This window comes from Capricornis sumatraensis, chromosome 7 (genome assembly GCF_032405125.1).
Source record: "Capricornis sumatraensis isolate serow.1 chromosome 7, serow.2, whole genome shotgun sequence".
NCBI lineage: Eukaryota > Metazoa > Chordata > Mammalia > Artiodactyla > Bovidae > Capricornis > Capricornis sumatraensis.
The window spans coordinates 88,744,838-88,767,238 of NC_091075.1; the positions used below are offsets into that span (position 1 = coordinate 88,744,838).

General features: G+C 40.6%; 1 protein-coding gene across 1 annotated transcript in view; it reads left to right on the forward strand.

The window, feature by feature from the left end:
* Positions 1–11,615: 11,615 nt before the first annotated feature.
* The window catches only part of MOB1B (MOB kinase activator 1B), a 55,900-nt gene continuing 45,114 nt past the window's right edge, over positions 11,616–22,401 (forward strand). The window contains exon 1 of the mRNA XM_068975324.1: positions 11,616–11,741. Within this exon, the coding sequence (XP_068831425.1) occupies positions 11,728–11,741 (14 nt within the window). The 5' untranslated portion in view covers positions 11,616–11,727. The remainder of the gene's footprint in view (positions 11,742–22,401) is intronic.

Consider the following 22,401-nt stretch of genomic DNA (forward strand, 5'->3'; position numbering starts at 1 on the left):
TCCTGCTATGAGGGATAGCTTTGTGCTGTAATTACTTATTTACAAGTTAGTCTCTGCCACTAGAAATGAGCCCCTTGAGAGTTGTAATGTGGTACATTTCTTTTGTATCTTTGCCCTTAACAGCGGTAACGGGTTTACCCTTAACATGGGTAACTGATCTTCAAAAAATATTATTGACTGACTGAATCTTGTAAGTGGTCCTTTATCCTTCAGAACTCCAGGAAGATCTCAGATCCCTTTTAAGGAGTGCATTATCAGATTACTTCCTTTAAAAGCTCTATTTTGGAGAGGAAATCTTCCTGCCCACTATGGGCTTTATTTTACTAAGTCTCTTTGTCCTGTACTCAAATAGAATGATTGGTGTGGAAACACAGAGAGAGCCTATAAATAAGGGATTTGGATATACTTGTTCAAATTTCAAAGTAGGACTGATTATCTTGGTTATGTTCTCTATAGATGCTTCCTGGTTGCCCTGATGCCATACAGACCTTAAGGACAGTAATATTCTGGGAGGGTTGAAATACTTCTGCCAAGGAAAAAATGCGTTGATTATCTGGGACATAATTATTGTTGGTGCAGGACAGGGGAATTATATCTTGTTGTAAAGTAGTAGCTCATGTCTCCAGCTATAAGAGGATTGTGGCCTGCTTAGGTTGCTGTGGTTGTAACTATGACAACTATGGAAAATACGAGAGAGATGCCAAGAAGATAGTGTGGTAGCAACCAAGAGCAGGAGAGAACAAACAGCCAAGACTAGGGAACGTCCAAGGTCCCTGGAGTCCAGTGGTTGTCTATGTAGGAATTCAAGATCTGACTTCCACATTTCATTATTTATTTGTATTGATGCAAACCCCAAACTGCTTATGGTTGATTCCTTTCATTCATCCATTCTGCTTCAAGTTACCCTGAGGAAGGGAATGAAGAGGCAACACGAGTCCTTAGGACAAAACCCGAAGGGCTGCAGAACCTAACAGGCACAATTTAATTACGCCAACTGTGAATTTGTGTGGGTGAAATAACAGCTGCTGATCCTTAGGATATTTTAAGTTGCAGCTAGTTGGGATACTCTTTATGTCTATATATGGTCCTTCATGCTACAGGACTTCATGGAGATGAGTGGGCTAAAAACACAGACTCCTTGAAACTACAGCATCATCTCAGTCTTTAACAGCATGTCAGCAGGCTGCTCTCTGGGAAACTTCAGTGAGGTTAAAAGTTAAGCCTCTCATCTGACATACTCAGCAGGGACTCCTCCATACCCCACCCCACCCTCCATCGTTGTTGCTAGGTTTTTTTTTTAAATTAAAGGGGAGACTTATTTGTCAGTCTCCATATATTTTCAAGCTGTTCAGTTACCACCTCTTGTGCACAACATGCACGCCAGGCAAACAAACTTTAAGAGCACAGCAGATTGAAGCAGCAAGCAAGCCCAGCAGATTGAGCCCCCTGAGCCCATGTGCTATATGAAGCAAACCAAAACACAGCTGGTGGAGTTAATTTTAGGCTTACCGACCTTGGCAATGTTCTATCAACTGGGGAAAAGCAGCTCTGAATAGGTTCAAAAGGAACCTTCCTCTGCCTTCTCCCCATGCAGCTGACTAGAAAAGAGGTTGTGTGGTTTAAGTTTAATAGGAAAAATAATTAATTATAAACCATGGTAAATTGGACAGATTAAGAAATTCAGTATTTATTAAGCAAGTCCAAGGCCCATGCAAGAAATCTTTTAAGATGTCTGTCCTATGACTAAGATCCTCAATATAATACTCAAAGTAGCACTTTCAGACTAGTTCTAAAGATTGGGCTTCCTTGGTAGCTTAGTTGATAAAGAATTCACCTGCAATGTGGGAGACCCTGGTTCAATTCCTGGGTTGGGAAGATCCACTGAAAATATGATAGGCTACCCACTTCAGTATTCTTAGGCATCCCTGGTGGCTCAGATGGTAAAGAATCCACCTGCACTGTGGAAGACCTGGGTTCGATTCCTGCATAGGGAAGATCCCCTGGAGAAGGGGAAGGCTATCCACTATAGTATTCTGGCCTGGAGAATTCCATGGACTGTATAGTCCATGGCTTGTAAAGAGTTGGACATGACTGAGCGACTTCCTTAAAGACTGGCTACTCAAAAACAAAGATAAATTTCTCTATCATGGTGCTTTAAGCCATCAAAATGGTTTGGCAATGATGAGTGCGGAGGTAGAAGTTTTATTAAATTATGCTGTTTATGTAAAATATATCAAGAATTTAAATGCAAAGAGTCAGTTCAGTTCAGTCGCTCAATCGTGCCTGACTCTTTGTAACCCCATGGACTGCAGCACGCCAGGCCTCCCTGTCCATCACCAGCTCCTGGAGCCTACCCAAACTCATGTCCATCAAGTTGGTGATGCCATCCAATCATCTCATCCTCTGTCATCCCTTTCTTTCTTCTTCTGCCTTCAATTTTTCCCAGCAAAAGGGTCTTTTTCAGTGAGTCAGTTCTTCCCATCAGGTGGCCAAAGTATTGGAGTTTCAGCTTCAGCATCAGTCCTTCCAATGAATATTCAGGACTGATTTCCTTTAGGATTGACTGGTTGGATCTCCTTGTAGTCCAAGAGACTCTCAATGCAAGGAGTAAATACATATTATTTACTTCTGAGTGCGCAGGATCCAATTCTCTGACCACCAAAATAGGTGAGGTCCCTGTAACAGACTCACATACAAAATGGACCTTTCCTTCCTGACACTTACACTGACTTCTGATTTTTATTTGACTGCCTGTATTTACCAATGGTCTATAAGATTCATGATGAAAGCAGTGACTAAATCCTTGTTTTTTACTCATAGAGGCCCATTATAGACAAGAAATACTTGTCAAGTTGATAGCTGAATGATTTGCACCTCATCATCCCCCTAAACCTGACATTTTATTGCACAAAATTCACCTTCAAAGGAATGAACAGCTTGAAGAGGAAGGTACTGGATGAGGTTTGGGATCAATGGAAGATCTTCCTTCTATTGTAAGTTAGATCTTTCTTCTATTGTAATACCTTATAATGTGTTTTGATGCTTTACAGTTTTGAGTGATAAGTGAAGGCATTGAGGAACACCAAGCTTCACCAATCAGTCTTTAATACTTCCATTCTTTCGTATTACATTCAAATAATATGTCCTTGAGAAGCATTTATAACCATTCTCAAGTCTGTCTTTAATGAAGATGTAGAATTAAAATCTAAAGGCCATTGATAAGGATCAGGTTGAATTGTTAGTTATGTTAAATGAGATCATGTAGCATGCCAAAATTCACTTAGAATTTATTCATTCATTTTAACTGAGGTCATTGTGGGAAAGGGGTAAAGAAATGAACTTTACTGAATTCAGATTGTACTTAGAAGCTATGTGACTTTTTTTTTTTTCAAAGAAATGAAGAGAAACCAGATTTATTGTGACTTTGAAGCTAAAATTTCAAGCATCAGTATAGGCAAATACAGGAAAGCAAAAATGATGGCAAACATGTAAGTGACATGAAGATTTAGAGAACATGTGACTGGAAACAGAACATTTTTTTTTGACCACAGCAGTTAAATAAGCTATTCAAGATTTACTAGAGAAACACTAGAAATTATTACTCAGGAAGATACAATTCTATTACAACATCATGATTTATTAAAGCACAGCATTCTGTACAACAAAGGGCCTTAACAGTTGTCTATTCTCCGCCAAATTTCTCTGTAAGTTAGTTTCTCTTAATAAAAAACATATTGTACTTTAAATTAATAATTTAACTGATGAGGAAGTTACCATAATACCTATTTTAACATTGATCAAATCTAACCACCTATTGGACATTAATGTAAAATCCTGACATAGAATTTGATTTAAAACTTCTCAAAATAAATTCATTAAAGCAAGTTCCCTGTGAAAATATGTAAGAATGAAAGCCAGCATAATAGCAGGTGCAGTCTTTACATTTTATTAACTATAGAAGATAATTTTTTAACGAGTCTAATAGAGACATTCACCGTGCAAAAGCTGATGAGATTTACAGTCTTAAATACAAGCACCAACACAGAAAGGATATTGTATCAGTTCAGCTCAGTTCAGTCGCTCAGTTGTGTCCGACTCTTTGCAACTCCATGAATCGCAGCACGCCAGGCCTTCCTGTTCATCACCAACTCTTGGAGTTCACCCAAACTCATGTCCATCAAGTTGGTGATGCCATCCAGCCATCTCATCCTCTGTCATCCCCTTCTCCTGCCCCCAATACCTCCCAGCATCAGAGTCTTTTCCAATGAGTCAACTCTTCACTTGAGGTGGCCAAAGTACTGGAGTTTCAGCTTTAGCATCAGTCCTTCAAATGAACACCCAGGACTAATCTCCTTTAGACTGGACCAGTTGCATCTCCTTGCAGTCCAAGGGACTCACTTTCAAGAGTCTTCTCCAACATCACAGTTCAAAAGCATCAATTCTTTGACGCTCAGCTTTCTTCACAGTCCAACTTTCATATCCATACATGACAACTGGAAAAACCATAGCCTTGACTAGATGGACCTTTATTGCAACGTAATGTCTCTGCTTTTTAATACGCTATCTAGCTTGGTCATAACTTTCCTTCCAACGAGTAAGCGTCTTTTAATTTCATGGGTGTAATCACAATCTGCAGTGATTTTGGAGCCCCCCCAAAATAAAGTCTGACACTGTTTCCACTGTTTCCCCATCTATTTCTCATGAAGTGATGGGACCAGATCCCATGATCTTCGTTATCTGAATGTTGAGCTTTAAGCCAACTTTTTCACTCTCCTCTTTCACTTTCATTAAGAGGCTTTCTAGTTCCTCTTCACTTTCTGCCATAAGGGTGGTGTCATTGGCATATCTAAAACTCCATTAATTCTACACTTAAGAGGATCATTTCTTTATGTAAGCACTATCTCATTTATGAATTACACATGATATGTAGTTTAGGATCCATCTACATTATGCTTATAACTGCGTGCTGCTGCTGCTAAATCGATTCAGTCATGTCCGACTGTGCAACCCCATGGACTGCAGCCTACCAGGCTCCTCCATCCATGGGAGTTTCCAGGCAAGAGTACTGGAGTGGGTTGCCATTGCCTTCTCCTCAAGCTATGTGACTTTAAGAAAATTACATACATAACCTCTCAACATTAGTTTCCTTATTTATAAAAGAGGGAATATAACACCTAATATCAACCTGATGGGGAAACAAGAAACATAGAGATAAAATATATGAAAAGCTTAGCAGAATAATTGGCCTATCAGAAATACTCGGGCTTCCCCTGTGGCTCAGCTGATAAAGAATCCACCTGCAATGTGGGAGACCTGGGTTCTATCCCTGGGATGGGAAGATCCCCTGGAGAAGGGAAAGGTTACCCACTCCAGTATTCTGGCCTAGAAAGAGGAGGACACAACTGAGCAACTTTCACTTTCAGAAACACTCAATAAATGGCATGGCAACCCACTCTAGTGTTCTTGCCTGGGGAATCCCCAAAGACAGAGGAGCCTGGAGGGCTACAGTCCATAGGGTCGCAAAGAGTTGGACATGACTGAGCGACTTAGCACATGTTAATATAAAAGCAAAAATAATATTATGTAATAAAGTAATTAGATGGAATAATTACTATTTCAACCTAGATATTACGTAACCAAAACACTCCTGCACAAATGAATGCATTTTGTCAGGTTACTAAGAATTTGTTGCCCAGTATATTTTATCTCAGGTTTGTTTGTCAGGTATCTGTTCTTTCAGAAGCAGGTCATATTTCTGAATCAGAAGAGAAAAGGTACTCAAGAAATACTGAGGCTCAGAGTTAGCCATAGGGTTTGGATTTTGTGTTTCTCCTCTCTGGCATTAGGAACATTTGCTTTTAGTTTTACAGGTAAAAATATCTTTATATATATATGAGTAGAAGAAGCTGGCTAATGTGAGGGCAAGGAAAGAACTCTCTAATCCAAAAATTCATCTTCTATATCAACATTTACAATTTGAAATCCCCATTAATAGTAATGCTTTTTCTAAATGAGACCTGCTATTTGTTCATTTTCTTTTAATTATGGAAAATTCCAAAACTAAATAAAAAGACACCACAGTATAATGCTCCTCATATACTTGTCACCTGGCTTTAACAATTCATCTGTACTCCTACTTCCGTTCTGCCTCCCATGCTATTCCAAAGCACATTCCAGGCATATTATTTCATCTGGAATTATTTCAGTACACATTTCTAAAAAAAAAAAGGCTCTTAAAAATATAGACACAACATCATCACTACAATTAATTGTCAGTTATTAGTAACATCAAATATCCAATATTTAAATTTTTTGATTCTCTATAAATGACATAGACATTTGCTACTGTTCTTTTTGAGACTGCATGTTTGAATCGAGATGCAAATGAACGTATACATTACTACTAGTTGATATGCCTTTTATGTTTCTTTCAACCTCTAAGTTTCTTCAGCTCTATTTTTTCCTTGTGATTCATTTGTTGAAGAAATTTGGTCCTGCATATTTTCCCCACAGTCTGGACTTGCTGCTTGCCTCTATGTTGTGTAATTTAACATGTTCTTTACCATATTCTTCTGTTCCCTGTATTTCCCATAGTTCAGTATATCTCATTGTAGAGGCTTGACTAGGTTCAGCTTCTAGAAGTGTGGTTTTCTCTCTTGTAATACCAGCAAGCCATTGGTAATCAATTTCTAGATCCATTTGGGGATGCAAAATGGTGACATTCTAATAATAAGTCAACCATTCCTATTTCATTTTTTAAAACTGAAATACTTCTATAAGGAGAAATTTCCCCGGATCTACTGTTTGGAAACTTGGCTTTAAAATAACTTGGTGTTATTTTCTTTGGGAAAGGTAACATATTGACACACTGGCAGTGACCAACTTATCCTATAAAAAGGTATAATGAATCATTTTCTTTAAGACTGTAGAAACCCTCACCTTGAGAAAAAAGGAGAATATAACTACAACTGAAAGAGGAAGTAAATGTTGATAAAAAACCTGAGATAAAAAAACAAACAAACCTGACATATTTGGGAAGAGATGAAAGGAGAAATTTTAGTGCTTACAGGTAGTGCTTTGCTAAGTCTATTCTTATCTGGCATATAAATTCCTATTTGGAAGCTTACCTTAAGGTTCTGAATACTATTTGCTTATTGAGGAGTCCTATATTCTTACCTCCTGTTCAGATCTCTCCCCAGGTTTTGCACAGCACTCAAAGCTCTACCTGACATGGCTACTCTGATGTCTAAAAGACATTTCAGAACTAACACATCTAACATGGAACTTTTAGTTTCATCTCAGAATTGTGATTCAGATCTTCCCTATTTCAATAAATGGCAGCACCACCTGCCAGTTACTAAAGACAAAAAAATAGGAGTAGTCTCTGACTCCTTCTTTCCTCTAATCCCTAGAGTCAATCAATCACCAAGTGCTGTTCATTTTCAGATTATTAACTTCTTCTTTCTCTTATCAATGTTGCTACCCTAACCCATGTCACAACTGCTGAGAAACAACTGGACTATTACAATAGTCTTCTGGCATCCATGCTGACATGCTGGCCTTCTCTAGAACATTCTCCACAAGAAGAGAGAGTGACTTTTCTAAAAATGTCAATCAAGGATCATGAGCTGATAACTGTTGAAGCTGTGTGATGGATTCATTACACCAATTTATTGCCTTGTTTATATGTTTGAACTTTTCCAAATTAAAAAAAATAAAATGATGGGCATTCTCTGGCAGTCCAGTAATTAGGACTTGGTGCTCTCACTGCTGAGGGCCAGGTCAGAGAACTAAAATCCCATAAGACGTGCTTTACAGCCAAAAATAATCAATTAAAAAATAAAATAAAACAAAATGTTACACAGTTTATTTACCTTCTCATTATTGTACTTCTTAGATGACTCTTCTATGTTCTTGGAATAAAACTGAAATGTCTTACCTAAGCCTGTGAGCCCCAGCCAGCCCTCTGTTTACATATCCAGCTTTATCTGATGCTACTCTTCCTGCTCAGGGTGCCCAGGCCATAACCAGTCACTTCTGAGAAAACTTTAAGCTCTTTCTTATCTTAGAGCATGTGTGCTTGTTATTCCCTCTACTAGAAAACGATCATTGCCTAGCTCTTTGCAAGGTTGGCTGCTTCTCTTCCTTCAGGTTTCAACAAAACTGCTCAATCTAAATTAGATTGTCCTCCTTTACCATTAATCTCTATCACATTATTCTGTTTATTTTATACCTTACCACAGTTTATAAATATCTTGTTTGTTTATATATAAATATAAGGTGAATGGCTACCCACTCCAGTATTCTTGCCTGGAGAATTCCATGGACAGAGGAGCCTGGCAGGCTTCAGTTCATGGGGTTGCTAAGAGTTAGACATGACTGAGCCTGATGCAGATGATACCACCCTTATGGCAGAAAGTGAAGAGGAACTAAAAAGCCTCTTGATGAAAGTGAAAGAGGAGAGTGAAAAAGTTGGCTTAAAGCTCAACATTCAGAAAACTAAGATCATGGCATCTGGTCCCATCACTTCATAGGAAATAGATGGGGAAACAGTGGAAACAGCGTCAGACTTTATTTTGGGGGTTCCAAAATCACTGCAGATGGTGATTGCAGCCATGAAATTAAAAGACACTTACTCTTTGGAAGGAAAGTTATGACCAACCTAGATAGCATATTCAAAAGCAGATACATTACTTTGCCAACAAAGGTCCGTCTAGTCAAGGCTATGGATTTTCCAGTGGTCATGTATGGATGTGAAAGTTGGACTGTGAAGAAAGCTGAGCACTGAAGAATTGATGCTTTTGGACTGTGGTGTTGGAGAAGACTCTTGAGAGTCCCTTGGACTGCAAGGAGATCCAACCAGTCTATTCTAAAGGAGATCGGTCCTGGGTGTTCATTTGAAGGACTGATGCTAAAGCTGAAACTCCAATATTTTGGCCACCTGATGAGCAGAGTTGACTCATTGGAAAAGACTCTGATGCTGGGAGGCATTGGGGGCAGGAGGAGAAGGGGACGACAGAGGATGAGATAGCTGGGTGGCATCACCGACTCGATGGACAAGAGTTTGGGTAAACTCTGGGAGTTGGTGATGGACAGGGAGGCCTGGCATGCTGCATTTCATGGGGTCGCAAAGAGTCAGACATGACTGAGCAACTGAACTGAACTGAACTGAGCCACTACCATACACATTGGACACGTACTTGTTTATTACAATAAGAAATTAACTTAAATGAATAGTTAAAGATATTTGAAGGTATGGGACTTCCTTAGTGGTCCAGTGGCTAAGACTCTGTACTCCCAACACAGGGGGCCGGGGTTGAATTCCTAGTCAGGGAACTAGGTCCCACATGCCACAACCAAGAGTTCACATGCTACAACTAAGGATCCCACATGCCACAACAAAAATTGAAGATCCCAAGTGCTGCAACTAAGACTTGGTGCAGCTAAGCAAATAAATACCTTTTAAAAAAGATATTTTAAGGCATATACCCACTCACTTTCTATTCTAGTCATATTAAAACTCCAATTCTTTGAGAAACTGGTGGATAGAATTCAAATTTTAATCATCTTGCTTCATAAACATGGATTTATAAGCAAAGCAAGATTCTGATCAGGAGAATAACTTCTTGAAATTGAAATTTTAGGAAGATAGTAGTATGCAGTATGGATTGGTGAAGGAGAAAGCAGAATTAGAAATCTCTGTCTGAATATACCCTCTCTTTGGTTCTAAATTGCCCAATATTTTAAAGTGCTGAATAATTTTAAGTCACAGTCACTGTTTAATTTAAATGCCCAACCTCTGAAATTATATTTTGTATAACTAACATGACACCTCTCTCATTTTTACCACCAAGACATCATGTAAGTTTTATCAACTGTTCAGTTCAGGCAATTCCCCTAGTGGGATGATAAAGAAAAACTCAGCAGGTATTGTTGCAGGTTCTGTCCTTTGCCAATCATTGTACTGATTCAGAGTCATAGGATTCATTTATATTTAGTTACACCAAAAACAGGCTACATAAGCCAGTCTACCAAACCAAGGAGCAGACACAAACCGTCTGCCAGTCATCTAAAGGCTGTTCCTGGCATGACAGAATTTTAGAACTGGAAGATACCTTAGAGATTATGTAACAATCCAAAACCTCCTCATTTTAAAGGGGGTGAAACTGTTGTTCTAATAGGTTTACAAACTTACTCTTCCCAAAGTAAATTATAATATCCTAATCTGGTAATGCAAGTCTTATTTTCAGAAGACACTTAAGGAATTGAATAGTAAGTCTGTATCATATCAAAATCTAGAACTCAGGGCTTTTATGTCATAAATCCATTATTTTCGTTGTAGTAAGATAATGTCTCCTTTTCCCTCTTTTCCAGCATTTTTCCTTTAAGTCTTTTAAAATTATTCCAGTGACCACTGCTGTTCCTCAGATAGTACTGAGACTAATATTTTCTTGTTTTTAAAAATGGTTTGCTTTATCGACATGCTAAACTTATAGTACATAAAGTCAACAGAACACATTTCATACTGGCATCTCCTTCAAGTCCTCCTAAGAGCCCAAGGTGGGTTACAAGCTATATAAAATTTAAGTTTTGTTCAAATTCTTTGAAAAGTTACTCGTAGATTTGATGGATCTCGTAAGCAAAGATGGACATATTTCAGTAAAATAAATGGATGCCTAAATTCATAATGCTGTGGAAGGCTGGTTATCAGTCCGCAACCTCTGTTAAGCATTTATTCGGCTCAAGCGTATTATTGCCATTAAGCAGTCTGATGCACAAAACATTCTAGAAGCTAGAAGGAATTCAGTCCCCCTTATAGAGGAACTTGCATTTCATATAGTTAAGGGACCCAGGTCAAAGCTTTAAAATCTACAGTATTTGCTCAACATACCTTGAGTATGTCACCACAGCAGTTTTCCCAGCTGCTGATGACAGCCTCACTCTCCTGCAGAGGCAGTGTTGGACCCTGGCTATCTCCTAGTTCTGGCTTTTAAATATGCCCATAAAACAACCCACTTAGATCCCTTCCTCTCTTCGGGTGAAACCACACCCAAACCATTCCTACCAGATGAAATTCCCTCCTCTTTTTACATACTTAGCAGAGAGACTCCACAGCCTTTCATCTAGGCACTCAGAGTGGGCAGAACTCTACTGGCAATTCCATCCCTCAGTTCAGGACCCTGACATCCCAGAGTTGAAGCCAACTTCCTTCCAGATCGCTGACACCCAGCTAAGCAGCTTGGAGCGCTTTGCCACCGCCCACAACTTCCAACGGGGTGGACTGGCCTCGACCGGCCGGGCAGCCACCGCGCACCGGCGGGCGTGGTCCGCGGCTGCCTAGGTGTCCAGAACGTTGGGGACTAGGGAATCGCAGCGGGAGGGGTAGGGTGGGCGCCCACCGCTCTCGCGAGAGCTCACGAGGTGGGGGCCGCGAGGGGCTGGGGACCCGGAGGTGCGGGAGCGCGCGGCGGCCCTTCGGGGAGCAGGCGAACAGCCTTTTCCCCGCCTTCTTTTCCTTCCCCTCCCATTGAGTGATTCAAGCCGTGAGCTTCCCACTTCCGCCCCCTCTGCGAGCCATTGGCACTAGCGAAGCCAAACAAGTTGCGGCCGCCGAGCAGCTGGAGCTCCCCGCCTGCTCATCTTCTCCTCCTCCTTGCTCTCCAGGCCGGGCCGCTGCCGTCCCGAGGCCCCGCGACCGCCGAGCCCGCAGCCCAAGCCGCGGCCAACATGAGCTTTTTGTTGTGAGTAGCCAGGCCCCGCGCGCGCCGGCTTTGTTCAGGCGACCTGGGCCGCGGCCCCCGCCCGCCCGCCTGGCCCCGCGCCGGGCAGGTCTCTGGGAACCTATCCTGAGTGCTCGCTTTGCCTGACCGCTGCCGCCTCCCGGGCCGGGTTCGAGTACGCGGGGAATCTCCAGCCCCCAGGGAAGCTCTTTATCCCCGGACCCCTAGTCCCGACAACCTCGATGGATGCCTGCGGCCGTGTTTCTCCACCACCCCATCCTCTCCTCTCGCTCTTCTGCGTTTGTTTGTTTGCACGCTCTACAGGCATACCTCCCACTCTTCCGCGTGACCAGTACCCGAGGCGTGCAGGGTCGCCTGTTTCCCTCTCCCCTGGCCATTGCTTTTTCGTGGATCCCAAGCACAGAAAACAGCTTTAACCCGTCTCCCTAGGATCCTTTTCACTCCCCTCGTAGGTTTTAGGAGTGGGTAGTTGGGGCGACAAGTCTCGTGGCTGTAGCACACTTAACGCGGCAGCTGACGGGTCGGGATTCCTTGGTGACAGCCAAGGGTCTTGGGGATGGAGTTCCTGGCTTTCCCGAGGTGCCCCTCCTCCCCGCGTGCTCCCCTGAAGAGCACGGGCTTTTATCTTTCTAGACAACCACCATATAGGGTCTTGTCGTGTGCCCTGAGTTGATTAGGTCGGCCGGGGAGTTGTTTTGCAAATCATTTGTAAATGCCAACTCCGCGTCACATTAGTGCTGGTCATTATTTCCCTTACTTATCGTTTATTGCAGACGAATTGAGGGGGATGGGCAGAAAGATGGGGTGGCTGGATGGGAGTATGGTGGCAGCAAACAAGCCTCAGGTCCTCTGAAAACAGACCTTACGCTTTGGGGGACTGCTCTTTTGAAGGCTTGGTTGTGATTTACCTCTGTTTAATCTGTGGTTAGAAAGCTAGTAAAAATTCGAAGATTGAAACCGACCCCATATGCTCCTTTACTGTTGTGGAGAAAATTAGCATTTAAAGATTTATTTTTTTGTCTCAATTTTCTTTTCCTGCCTCCCATGATTTTTCATCATCACACTGGCACCTGAATCCTGAGAATTTAATACACTCTTATTTTCACAAGCTTATATTTAGAATATTAATCCTTTTTAGGATGTTTAAGCAAAACTGAGATATCACAGAGGCCTAACAGGCAGGTTAGGCTTGCTAGTATTTCTGATATGCATAGGGTAGTGAGGGGCCTGGCTTGTGTCAACCTGCCTTAAACACGTTTGAGCTTGTTAAACGTCTTTCTTATGCTCATCCTGGAAGTTGATTCTGAGTTTGTCAGCTAGATAGTACTAGATTAGAGGCCTGAGTGACATAAAAATCTTCATTTCCTATTTTAGTTTCAGTCAACAAATGCAAACATCTCAGCTTGAAACTTTTCATCTTGAGTATTTTTTTTACATTGCTGATGTTTGATTTCTTCAAGAATTTAAAAGCCATCTTTAAGATAGCATTATAGATGTCCTTGACTGCTTCTGATGGGCCTTGTCTCTGAGAACTCATAGCTAACATTGGCTGAAGCAGGGAAGAACCATATTTGGCTGAAACCAGGGGATAAAGAAAGTTTTGGTGGTATTTTCTGAGTATAAATACAATAGTATCCTACTCTTCTGTGGCTCAGTATTTGATAATTACAGAAATGCTATGGATAAGTTCATTTTCCTGAAGCATATTAGCTACCTAAATCATAAAAAAGAATCTTGCCATAGCTATTGTATATAGTACATGGGCTTTTCAGGGGGCACAGTGGTGAAGAATCCACCTGCCAAGCAGGAAACATGGGTTTGATCCCTGGGTCTAGAAGATCCCCTGGAGAAGGAAATGGCCACCCACTCCAGTATTCTTGCCTGGGAAATCCCATGGACATAGGAGACTGACAGGCTACAGTCCATGTGGTCACAAAGAGTCTGACACAACTTTAGCTTCTAAACAACAACAATTTGGAGCGCAGTTTTTCAGTCAAGTCACATGTAGCCGTTAATTAATTCTCAAGGTATTTTGTCCACGTGCTTGACTGTCCAGAAAAGTTGATCTAATATTTTTGGTTTTGATTTTCGTCCACTAGTAGTTTTAAAATATGAAGTAGAGAAATATTGATAGTTATCAGAAGTATAAGAACAAAGTTTTGGTTATTACCTATTCATTACGTGGTATAGTTTCCTGGATATTATTTCTGTTCCAACAGATAAGCAGAGAAAGTAAAGTAAAAGCTGCACTTCAGGAGTTAAACACAAATATTTTCCCCAGTTCTTGGAAGCTTGCTTGTAAGGCTGCCATAAGTGGATAGAGGTGAGGAAATAGGGCAATGTGAGATACGCATATGAAGGTGATGACTTGTAACTTTAGGCTGTAAGATAGAAGGAAAGAATTATTGATTAAAAAAAAATCATTCATATGCAGGCACTGGTATAGGCACTGGGAATCATTTCTGAACAAAACAGATGAAAATTCCTGCTTTAGTGGAGCTTATTTTCTGGTAAGGGACTTCCCTGGTGGCTCAGATGGTAAAGTGCCTGTCTACAATGCGGGAGACCCGGGTTCAATCCCTGGGTTGGGAAGATCCGCTGGAGAAGGAAATGGCAATCCACTCCAGTACTATTGCCTGGAAAATCCCATGAACAGGGGAGCCTGGTATGCTACAGTCCATCATAAACACTGAACATCAGTACCTTTAATAGTATGGTAGGAGGTTGTCAGTGGACCAAAGTCCCTGAGAAAGATGTTTTAGGTAGGAAGGGAAGTAATTTTAGGTAATCTTCGGGGGAGGTGTTTAGTTAATCTGCAGCAGATACCTTTGTGTAGCTTTTATACAAACGGCTCAGAGTAAATTTGCACTTCATATATGAATCTGACTGGGACAAAGCTTTGGTTGTGCTCCATATTGGCCTGTGTGTGTCTTCAAATTTAACTAAACTCCCAGATGGTGCATGCAAAAACTTTACAGGAACCTAATTTAACTTTGTAGGCTCAAATCTTTAAACACATCCTTAGCACCTGCTGTATGTTAGGCATTGTGCAAGATGTGAGACTGCAGAAATGGTAGACAGTGTATAAATAGTCATCTGTAAGAGATGCTATGCAACCCCAGGGATCCAGAGAATACAGAGCATTTTGTCCTGTCCTTTCATGGAAGAAATGATGAATGGAAGGTATAACGGGAGTTCTCTAAAAGGGGAAATGGGAGATTTCAGTCAGAGGAAGCATCAGGAGGCATGAAATTGCCTGTGAATTCTCCATTTTGTTCAGGTTTATTCAAGAGGCTGTAGAACTAGAGACTTGGACGGGATCTTTCAGTAACACAGCCTACTCCCCTCATCTTGCTCAAGTGGCAAAATCCCAACTTCAGGTTACTTACCTAATTATTAGCCTGGGTAGAATCGGAACACAGTTTTCTTGATTTAGGGCTTTTCCTATCCTGATGTTTTATGAGTATAAAATTCAGGGAGATGTAGGATCAGAGTGAGTTCTTAACAGTATCATTCAACAAATATTAATATATAGTGTGTTCTCTTTGTTTCTAGCATTTTTAGATTGCAGGTCTCTTTTGACATGTAATTCCACAGAAACATTTGATTAGGAAAAATGAAGTGAAAGTCACTCAGTTGTATCTGACTCTTTGTGACCCCTTGGACTGTAACCCACCAGACTCCTCTGTCCATGGAGTTCTTCAGGCAAGAATACTGGAGTGGGTTGCCATTTCCTTCTCCAGGGGATCTTTCAGACCCAGGGATGGAACTCGGGTCTCCTGCATAGCAGGCAGTTTCTTTACAGGTTGAGCCACCAGGAAAGCCCCCCACGGTGTAATTTCCTAATGTAAGACTACTCAGTTGGAACAGAGTTAAAATAAATATAGTTAACTTTAAAATGGAAATTCGTAGGAAAGGTGGTTTAGGAATGTGAATTATTTCTGTATAGGAAGAAACAAAGAGGTTGGGCAAGGAAGGAAAAAAGGAAAGAAATATTTATTAAGCATAATGGTGGACAACTGCCATTTGTGTTTTCAAAAAAAAAAAAAAGGCAGTTTAGGAAAGGGGACCCAGGTTTTCAGCTGTGTTAATAGCTGTCTGTCTGTGTCTTCTGCTTTTTTCTCTTCTCTCCTTTCTTTCAAAGACCCCTCTGCCCCACCCATCCCAGCATCTTTGTTTTCATTCAGATGATTTAACTGATTTTAGTACCTGAACATCCTCACCTATAAAAGAAATTCATAGTAAAATAACCTAAGTGCTATGTACCAGGCACTAAATGCTTTAAATAGTTTAATAACAAATACGAACCCCATTTTTACAGATGAAGAAACTGACAAAGAGAGGTTAAATAACTTGCTCAAAATTAAGTGGCCAGTCCGTGGGGTAGCTGGAATTTGAATCCTGGCAGTCTCAATCCAGAGAACCTGCCTCATATTACCTTATCTATAATTGTAAAATTATATAAAAAGGTAGTATTCAGACGGGCCTTGTTTTTCAGAGAAGTCTTCCGTTACCAGATATTAATATCTCATACTGTTAGGACTGTTTTCTAAGGTAGAAGAAAAAATAAAAACCTTTACATTTAAATAATACTTTAACATTATTTTTTACTTTTAGTGTAGGATTAATGCACATTTTGATGAAATCACAAAATACTGATCAGAAAAGGAAGAAAATAAAAATCTCTCATAATTGCACCTTCAGAGATAGCTATTGTATTTTGTGATATTACTTCCTAATCTTTTCCATCATGTTTTGTTTGTATATATTTAAAAATATACAAATAGATCTCTACTGTGCATAGATCAAGTTTTTCACTTGTAAATTTTTTATGTCAGTATACTACTGCAGAATCACTTTGAGTGTCTGTTGACCAAGTATTAACAGTTTTGTTGTTTGTCAACCCAATTAAGTATGGTATGCTTGTTTTGCAGAGGGAATTGAAGTCAGTTTGGTCGTGTTTTCAGAACTGTAGTTTTGGGAATTGTGACTACTTGGCTGGCTTTGGTATACTTTTACCATCTTTTACAGAGTTGCAGTTGTTTTACATTACTGACTGCAAAATAATTACTGTTTGATTACTTTTACCATTAATGATTTTTTTTTCTTGATGTAAAGAGTTCTTGTACCTTTAGAGTTTTGGATATATGAAAACATATGTAATACTTCTCTTTAGTTGTATATTTGGTTAGGAGGTATTGAAGCGGGGCTTTCCTAATGGCTCCATGCGTAAAGAATCTGCCTGCAATTCAAGAGATACAAGAGACTCTGGTTTGATCCCCAGGTTGGGAAGATCCCCTGGAGGAGGAAATGGCAAACCCCTGCAGAATTCTTGCCTGAAAAATCCCATGGACAGAGGAGCCTGACAGGCTATAACCGAAAGGGTTATAATTAATATTTAATATTTTTTAGGAACTGTTTTGGGGCTATATACCTATCCCTTCCTCATTCCATTTTCACCTACGAGTTCTGATGTCTGTTAAAATTTCTTTTCTGTATTATTATTATGATGCTTGACAATGTTCTCATTCTATCACTGCTTTTATACTTATTATTTGACATTTTTACTTTAAGGGAGCCTTTATCCTTTCCATTAATTAATTTATTTTTTAATGTCAGCATGGGCTCATGGGTTTCTGTTTTATTTAATGAGTTAATTTTGACCATCATAGCTTATTTTGGTGCTCAGATTGTCTCAGTTATGGCTAGTGGGAGTCCTCTTGAGGCTGTCTTCTGGGTCCATTTGATTCGTGCCTGTCTTTGAGCATTCCTTTCAGACATTCTCGGTTTATCTTATACTTTCCATGCCTCAACCCTGGGGCTGACCACTTCCCTGAGGGCCTTGGTTCTAGCCAGCAGAGGAGATAGTATTTGGGAACCAGAGTTTAGGTGATAGGTGTCCTCATTACTGCAGATGTTTTGCTGCTCCCAACCATCTCATTGGCCGATGCTAGAAAAATCCATACCCACACGAGTTTAAATCGAAATACTTTTTCTATGTCTGTTCACCTGAGTCTCATCCCTTTACATGTTTTTCACTTCCTCTTTTGTCAGTGAGAAACCTGGCTCTTATACTCAGTATACTTGGTTGTTCAGACCTCTCTGTCTGAAGCGATTCTCCTAACTCTGCCTGACCACCTCTCTTGTGGCTTGGCCTCCGGCTGTCATCCAGCCACCATTACTCCCTGAGCACGTGTGGACCCTCACTTCTTCCGTAATAAGGATGAAAGCAGTTTGATACTCCGTTGTGTATGGTATGAGTGTGATAGTAATCTAATTTATTTCCCCATGGATCCTGTCTTTAAAACTGATACCTCAGACATGTTGGGAGGATACTTCATCCTGAATGTAAAAGTTCTAGCTCAGTAAATTGTAGTTCCATGTAGCAGTAATATCTAGTTTGTTGTCAACATCTCAACAGTGTGATGGTTGCTTGTAGCTGTTCTTGTTTTTTATAAACATAATCAGCATTTCTGATTACTAAATCAGAGCCAGTTTCTGTAGGTTTATTATCATATGTATTAGTGCTACTTTGATTTTCTGAAATTAGAACTTAAAAGCAGGAGTTTGAAGGTAAATAAACATATTTGGCTAATAGTCTAAGAACCTCATAGCCAGGTGGCTTTATTGTTACTATTTGCAGTGGAAAGACTGAGTCTTACTTTATTGCTACTATCATTTTTATCTTTTTGCCTAAGTTCTCCTGTTCTCAAACTGAAATTTGATGAAAATACTTCAGTAGTTGTAGTATTGGGTATTAATTTTTGTGTGTTTCTTTGTAGGGATAGTTAATGGTTTAACTTAAATACTTTCTTATTATTCAGTACAAACATAGAATAAAGTGGAAGCAGTAGGAGTCAAAGTCTTTTATGACAACTTTTCTGGAGTCTCGATGCCCAGATCATGTTCCAGACAGGCGGGCAGCACCATGGTCCCCTCTTTAGAGAATCTGTTTGCTGGTGGCCTGTGTCGTTAGATGTAACTACTGAAGTAGCTCTTTGTTTAAAAACTCCCCGTTGGTTATAGGTTTTACTCACATATGCCTGGCTCCATTCTCCCTAGCCCTTCCTCAAACCCTGCCAAATGTTCAGCTGGTTCTCTTAGTTCCAACTCTTAGAAACTGCACTTTTGAGCCAGTGAACAACAAACCGATTTGTCAAAACTGAAGTCTCTCACCTGGAGCACAGCATTGTTTGGAGTACTGATGCTTGTGTCTCCACCCTATTTGTTAAGGACTCCCAAAGGAGTCTTTATTGTCAGACTGTTCAACCTGTAAGTCAATCCTTTCTTAAACCTTTCAAGCTTTTAATTTGATAAATGGCAATTTATCAAGAACTGAAATTTTTAAAAAAGTGGTTTTTTTCCGATTATAATGAGAGCCAAACTATACCAAAAAATACAATTCTAAGTGGCTAGACATTGGGAAAGTGTCCCTCAGTTGAACTGTACTAATTTTAGCTTTTGCTGAAGTGGGAGCATCTTTATAAGGTGTTGGGACTGTATTGTCAAATGATAACTAGGTTCTAGAGATACATTTACCCTTTTTTGTCATTGAATATTTAAAAGAAAGTATCACTGTCATTTTATTTAGCACCATTGGGACAAAAGGTTACTCTTGACCCTCTGGTGAGAGAAGGTCATCTCCTGGGCTGAGGAGATCAATATCTATATATAACTCTTGAGAAGTCTACTTTAGACAAAGTGTGGAGCTTTGGCATCACTTAGGAGTGATTTTAAAAAGTACCTTCAAGTTTGAGAAGTTTTAGACAATAGTAAATGGAGTTTATCTGGATATTGAGTTAAATGATTCAAAATAAAGAAAATTCTTTGGTGTTCAGCATAACACTACCTCTGTTCTTGAGAGACTCTGCGAGGCCCTGACAAAGATTCTTTACTTGACCACACTTTGGTCAGGTCTTGAACCTTCTCCTAGGCCTATCTGCGCACTTCCTTGTAAAAAGTCTAGCTTTAGTAAGAACCCTGCTGGTCGGTTTAACTGGAATCCCCTGCCACCCTCAGGATCTGATCTGCTTCCTCATCCACCACCATCCCTCAGGTGATATCTGATCACCTCGGCCTGCGTTCAACAAGAATCCTGTTCAGTTCAGTTCAGTTACAGAGTTGTGTCTGACTCTTTGCGACCCCGTGGGCTATTAAGAATCCTGTTAGGTCAGTTTAACCAGGACTGCCCCCTGACCCAGCCCCGTTCCCCTGATATGTTGTCTTGCACCCAGCCCCGTTCCCCTGATATATTGTCTTGGTAATTTTTTCGTTCCCCCCTGCACCCTGCTCCTTGGCTATAAATTCCCACTTGCCTTACCAATGCTGTATTTGGAGTTAACTCAGTCTGTTTATCCTACTGTAAAATCCTACTGTAAAATCCCACTGCAGTAGCCCCAATAGCTATCTGATTGTTCCTGAATCAAGTCTGTATACCATTTTTAACCTGGTGGTGCAGAGGTTAAAGCGTCTGCCTGCAATATGAGAGAACTGGGTTCGATCCTTGGGTCGGGAAGATCCCTTGGAGAAGGAAATGGCAACCCACTCCAGTATTCTTGCCTGGAAAATCCCATTGACAGAGGAGCTTGGTGGGCTACAATCCACGGGTCGCAAAGAGTCGGACACAACTGAGCGACTTCACTTTCACTTTCACCATTTTTAATAGATGTCAGTGAATATTATTTTTTCCTTTACAGTCCTCAAGGTTAAATTCTCTGGTTGTCTTTACACACTTATAATTATTTATAATTATCATTTAAGGTCTTTTCCTCCTTCCTAGACTGTAAGTTTCATAAGGTTTGTTCACTGTTTTATTTCCCAGCATGTTAGTACATGCTTGGCATGTACTTGCTTGGCAAGTATGTCCTCAATATATAAATATTTTTGATTAACTGAAGGTTGTCATAGAACAGTGGCTTGTGAGTAAGGAGACCTGGGTTTTAAGAGTCTTTGGTTTGTCACTGGCCATGTGACTTTGGGCACATCACTTAATTTCTTCTATTTTCTCTGTTTACTGGGGCAAAATAAATGCCTGTGCCATTGGGTAAATGTGAGAATTAAATGAGAGAATGTATATGGAGGTTTTCAACAACCAGAGAATCCTGTACATGAAATTCCCAAGCCAGTATGTAAACTCTTTCTGAATTCAAATTTTTTTAGCTATCTTAGCATGGTATTGCTGAATATTACAATAAATATTTATTGGCATCACCTGTGTATAAGCAGAATGTTATTAGCTACTAGTGGCAGGAGAAGAAAGTTGGGGGTTCAGAAATAAAATGTGGTCTCTGTTCTCAAGAATCTTAAAATTGGAGACTGGAATGTTAACATGGATATGCTCTTCAATAATTTTTTTTATTCATTGGTTTGAAGTCCATTGGTTAGTGAAGGTTAAAGATTATTGAGATTATTATTAATGTCCTATTGAGTGTACAAACATCTTAGTGTGAAATAGAGAAGCATTTATAAAAGTTGTAAGATGGGACTTTCTGGCGGTCCCATGGTTAAGACTCGGCACTTCCAGTGAAGGGAGTGAGGGTTCCGTCCCTGGTTGGGGAACTAAGATCCTGCGTGCTGCATGGTGGCTAAAAAAAGAATTTTTTTTTTTAGATGGGTCTGGTATGTATGTGCTGTAGAAGTTTTGCAGATGTGGGCTTCTGTATTTTTAAGCAGAGGCTGTTTCTATGAGGATGGGTTTGAGGGACCATTTTGCTTAGTTTAGGCACTGCTGCTTCTATTGCTCTATTCTAGCATCACATTTTTTGTTTTTGTTTTGGCTGTACTGCAAGGATTGAGCCGGGCCACGGTAAGGAAAGCGAGCCTAACCACTGGACCTCCAGGGAATTCCGTGGCATGGTAGGGAGGATGGGGGTGTGTGTGTCTGTGTGTTCTTTTCTGTTTTTTTGGCTTTGCAATGTGTGGGATCTTAGTTCCCCGCCAGGGATTGAACCCATACCTCACCGCCTTTGAAGCATGTTACCTTAACCACTGGACTTCCAGGGAAGTCCCACATTGTGTTTTTTTAATACTGAAAGGAGGTGGTTGGAATCCTTTGACCCAGTTTTTTTCTGCAGTTCACTTGGGTATCTCAAGTAGAGATTGGAAGGGGTTGGCAAATGCCAAGGCATAGAGGGCCCTCATGATAATGATGTTTGCTTAACACTTCAGCCTCCTCTGCTCCTTCCTTCCTTGTCTACCCCTCCACCCCCTCCCCACTCCATTCCCTCCCCATCTCCCTACCCCCCAACCCATTTACCCCTTTATTCCCACTTCTTTCAACAGACATTTCTCCTAAGCCAGCCTACCTTTGTAAAATGTCATTCCTGTTGTTCTGGCTAGACTGCCCTTCTCCGTCCCTCCCGCATTTCTTTAGTTCAGGCGTGCATGCGTGCTCAGGCATGTCCAACTCTTTGCTACTCCACGGACTGTACTTACTAGGCAAAAATACTGCAGTGGGCTGCCATTTCCTCCTCCAGGAGATCTTACCCACCCAGGGATCGAGCTGTGTCTCCTGTCTGCTGCACTGGCAGGCTGATTCTTTCTGGAGCCAACTCATTTTCTCTGACTTATGCTTCCTTCCCAATTTGTTAGCTGTCATGCCAGTGTCCTCCTCCACAGTCCTTATTATAGCTCGTATCAAAAAGATGTTATACTTGTCAGT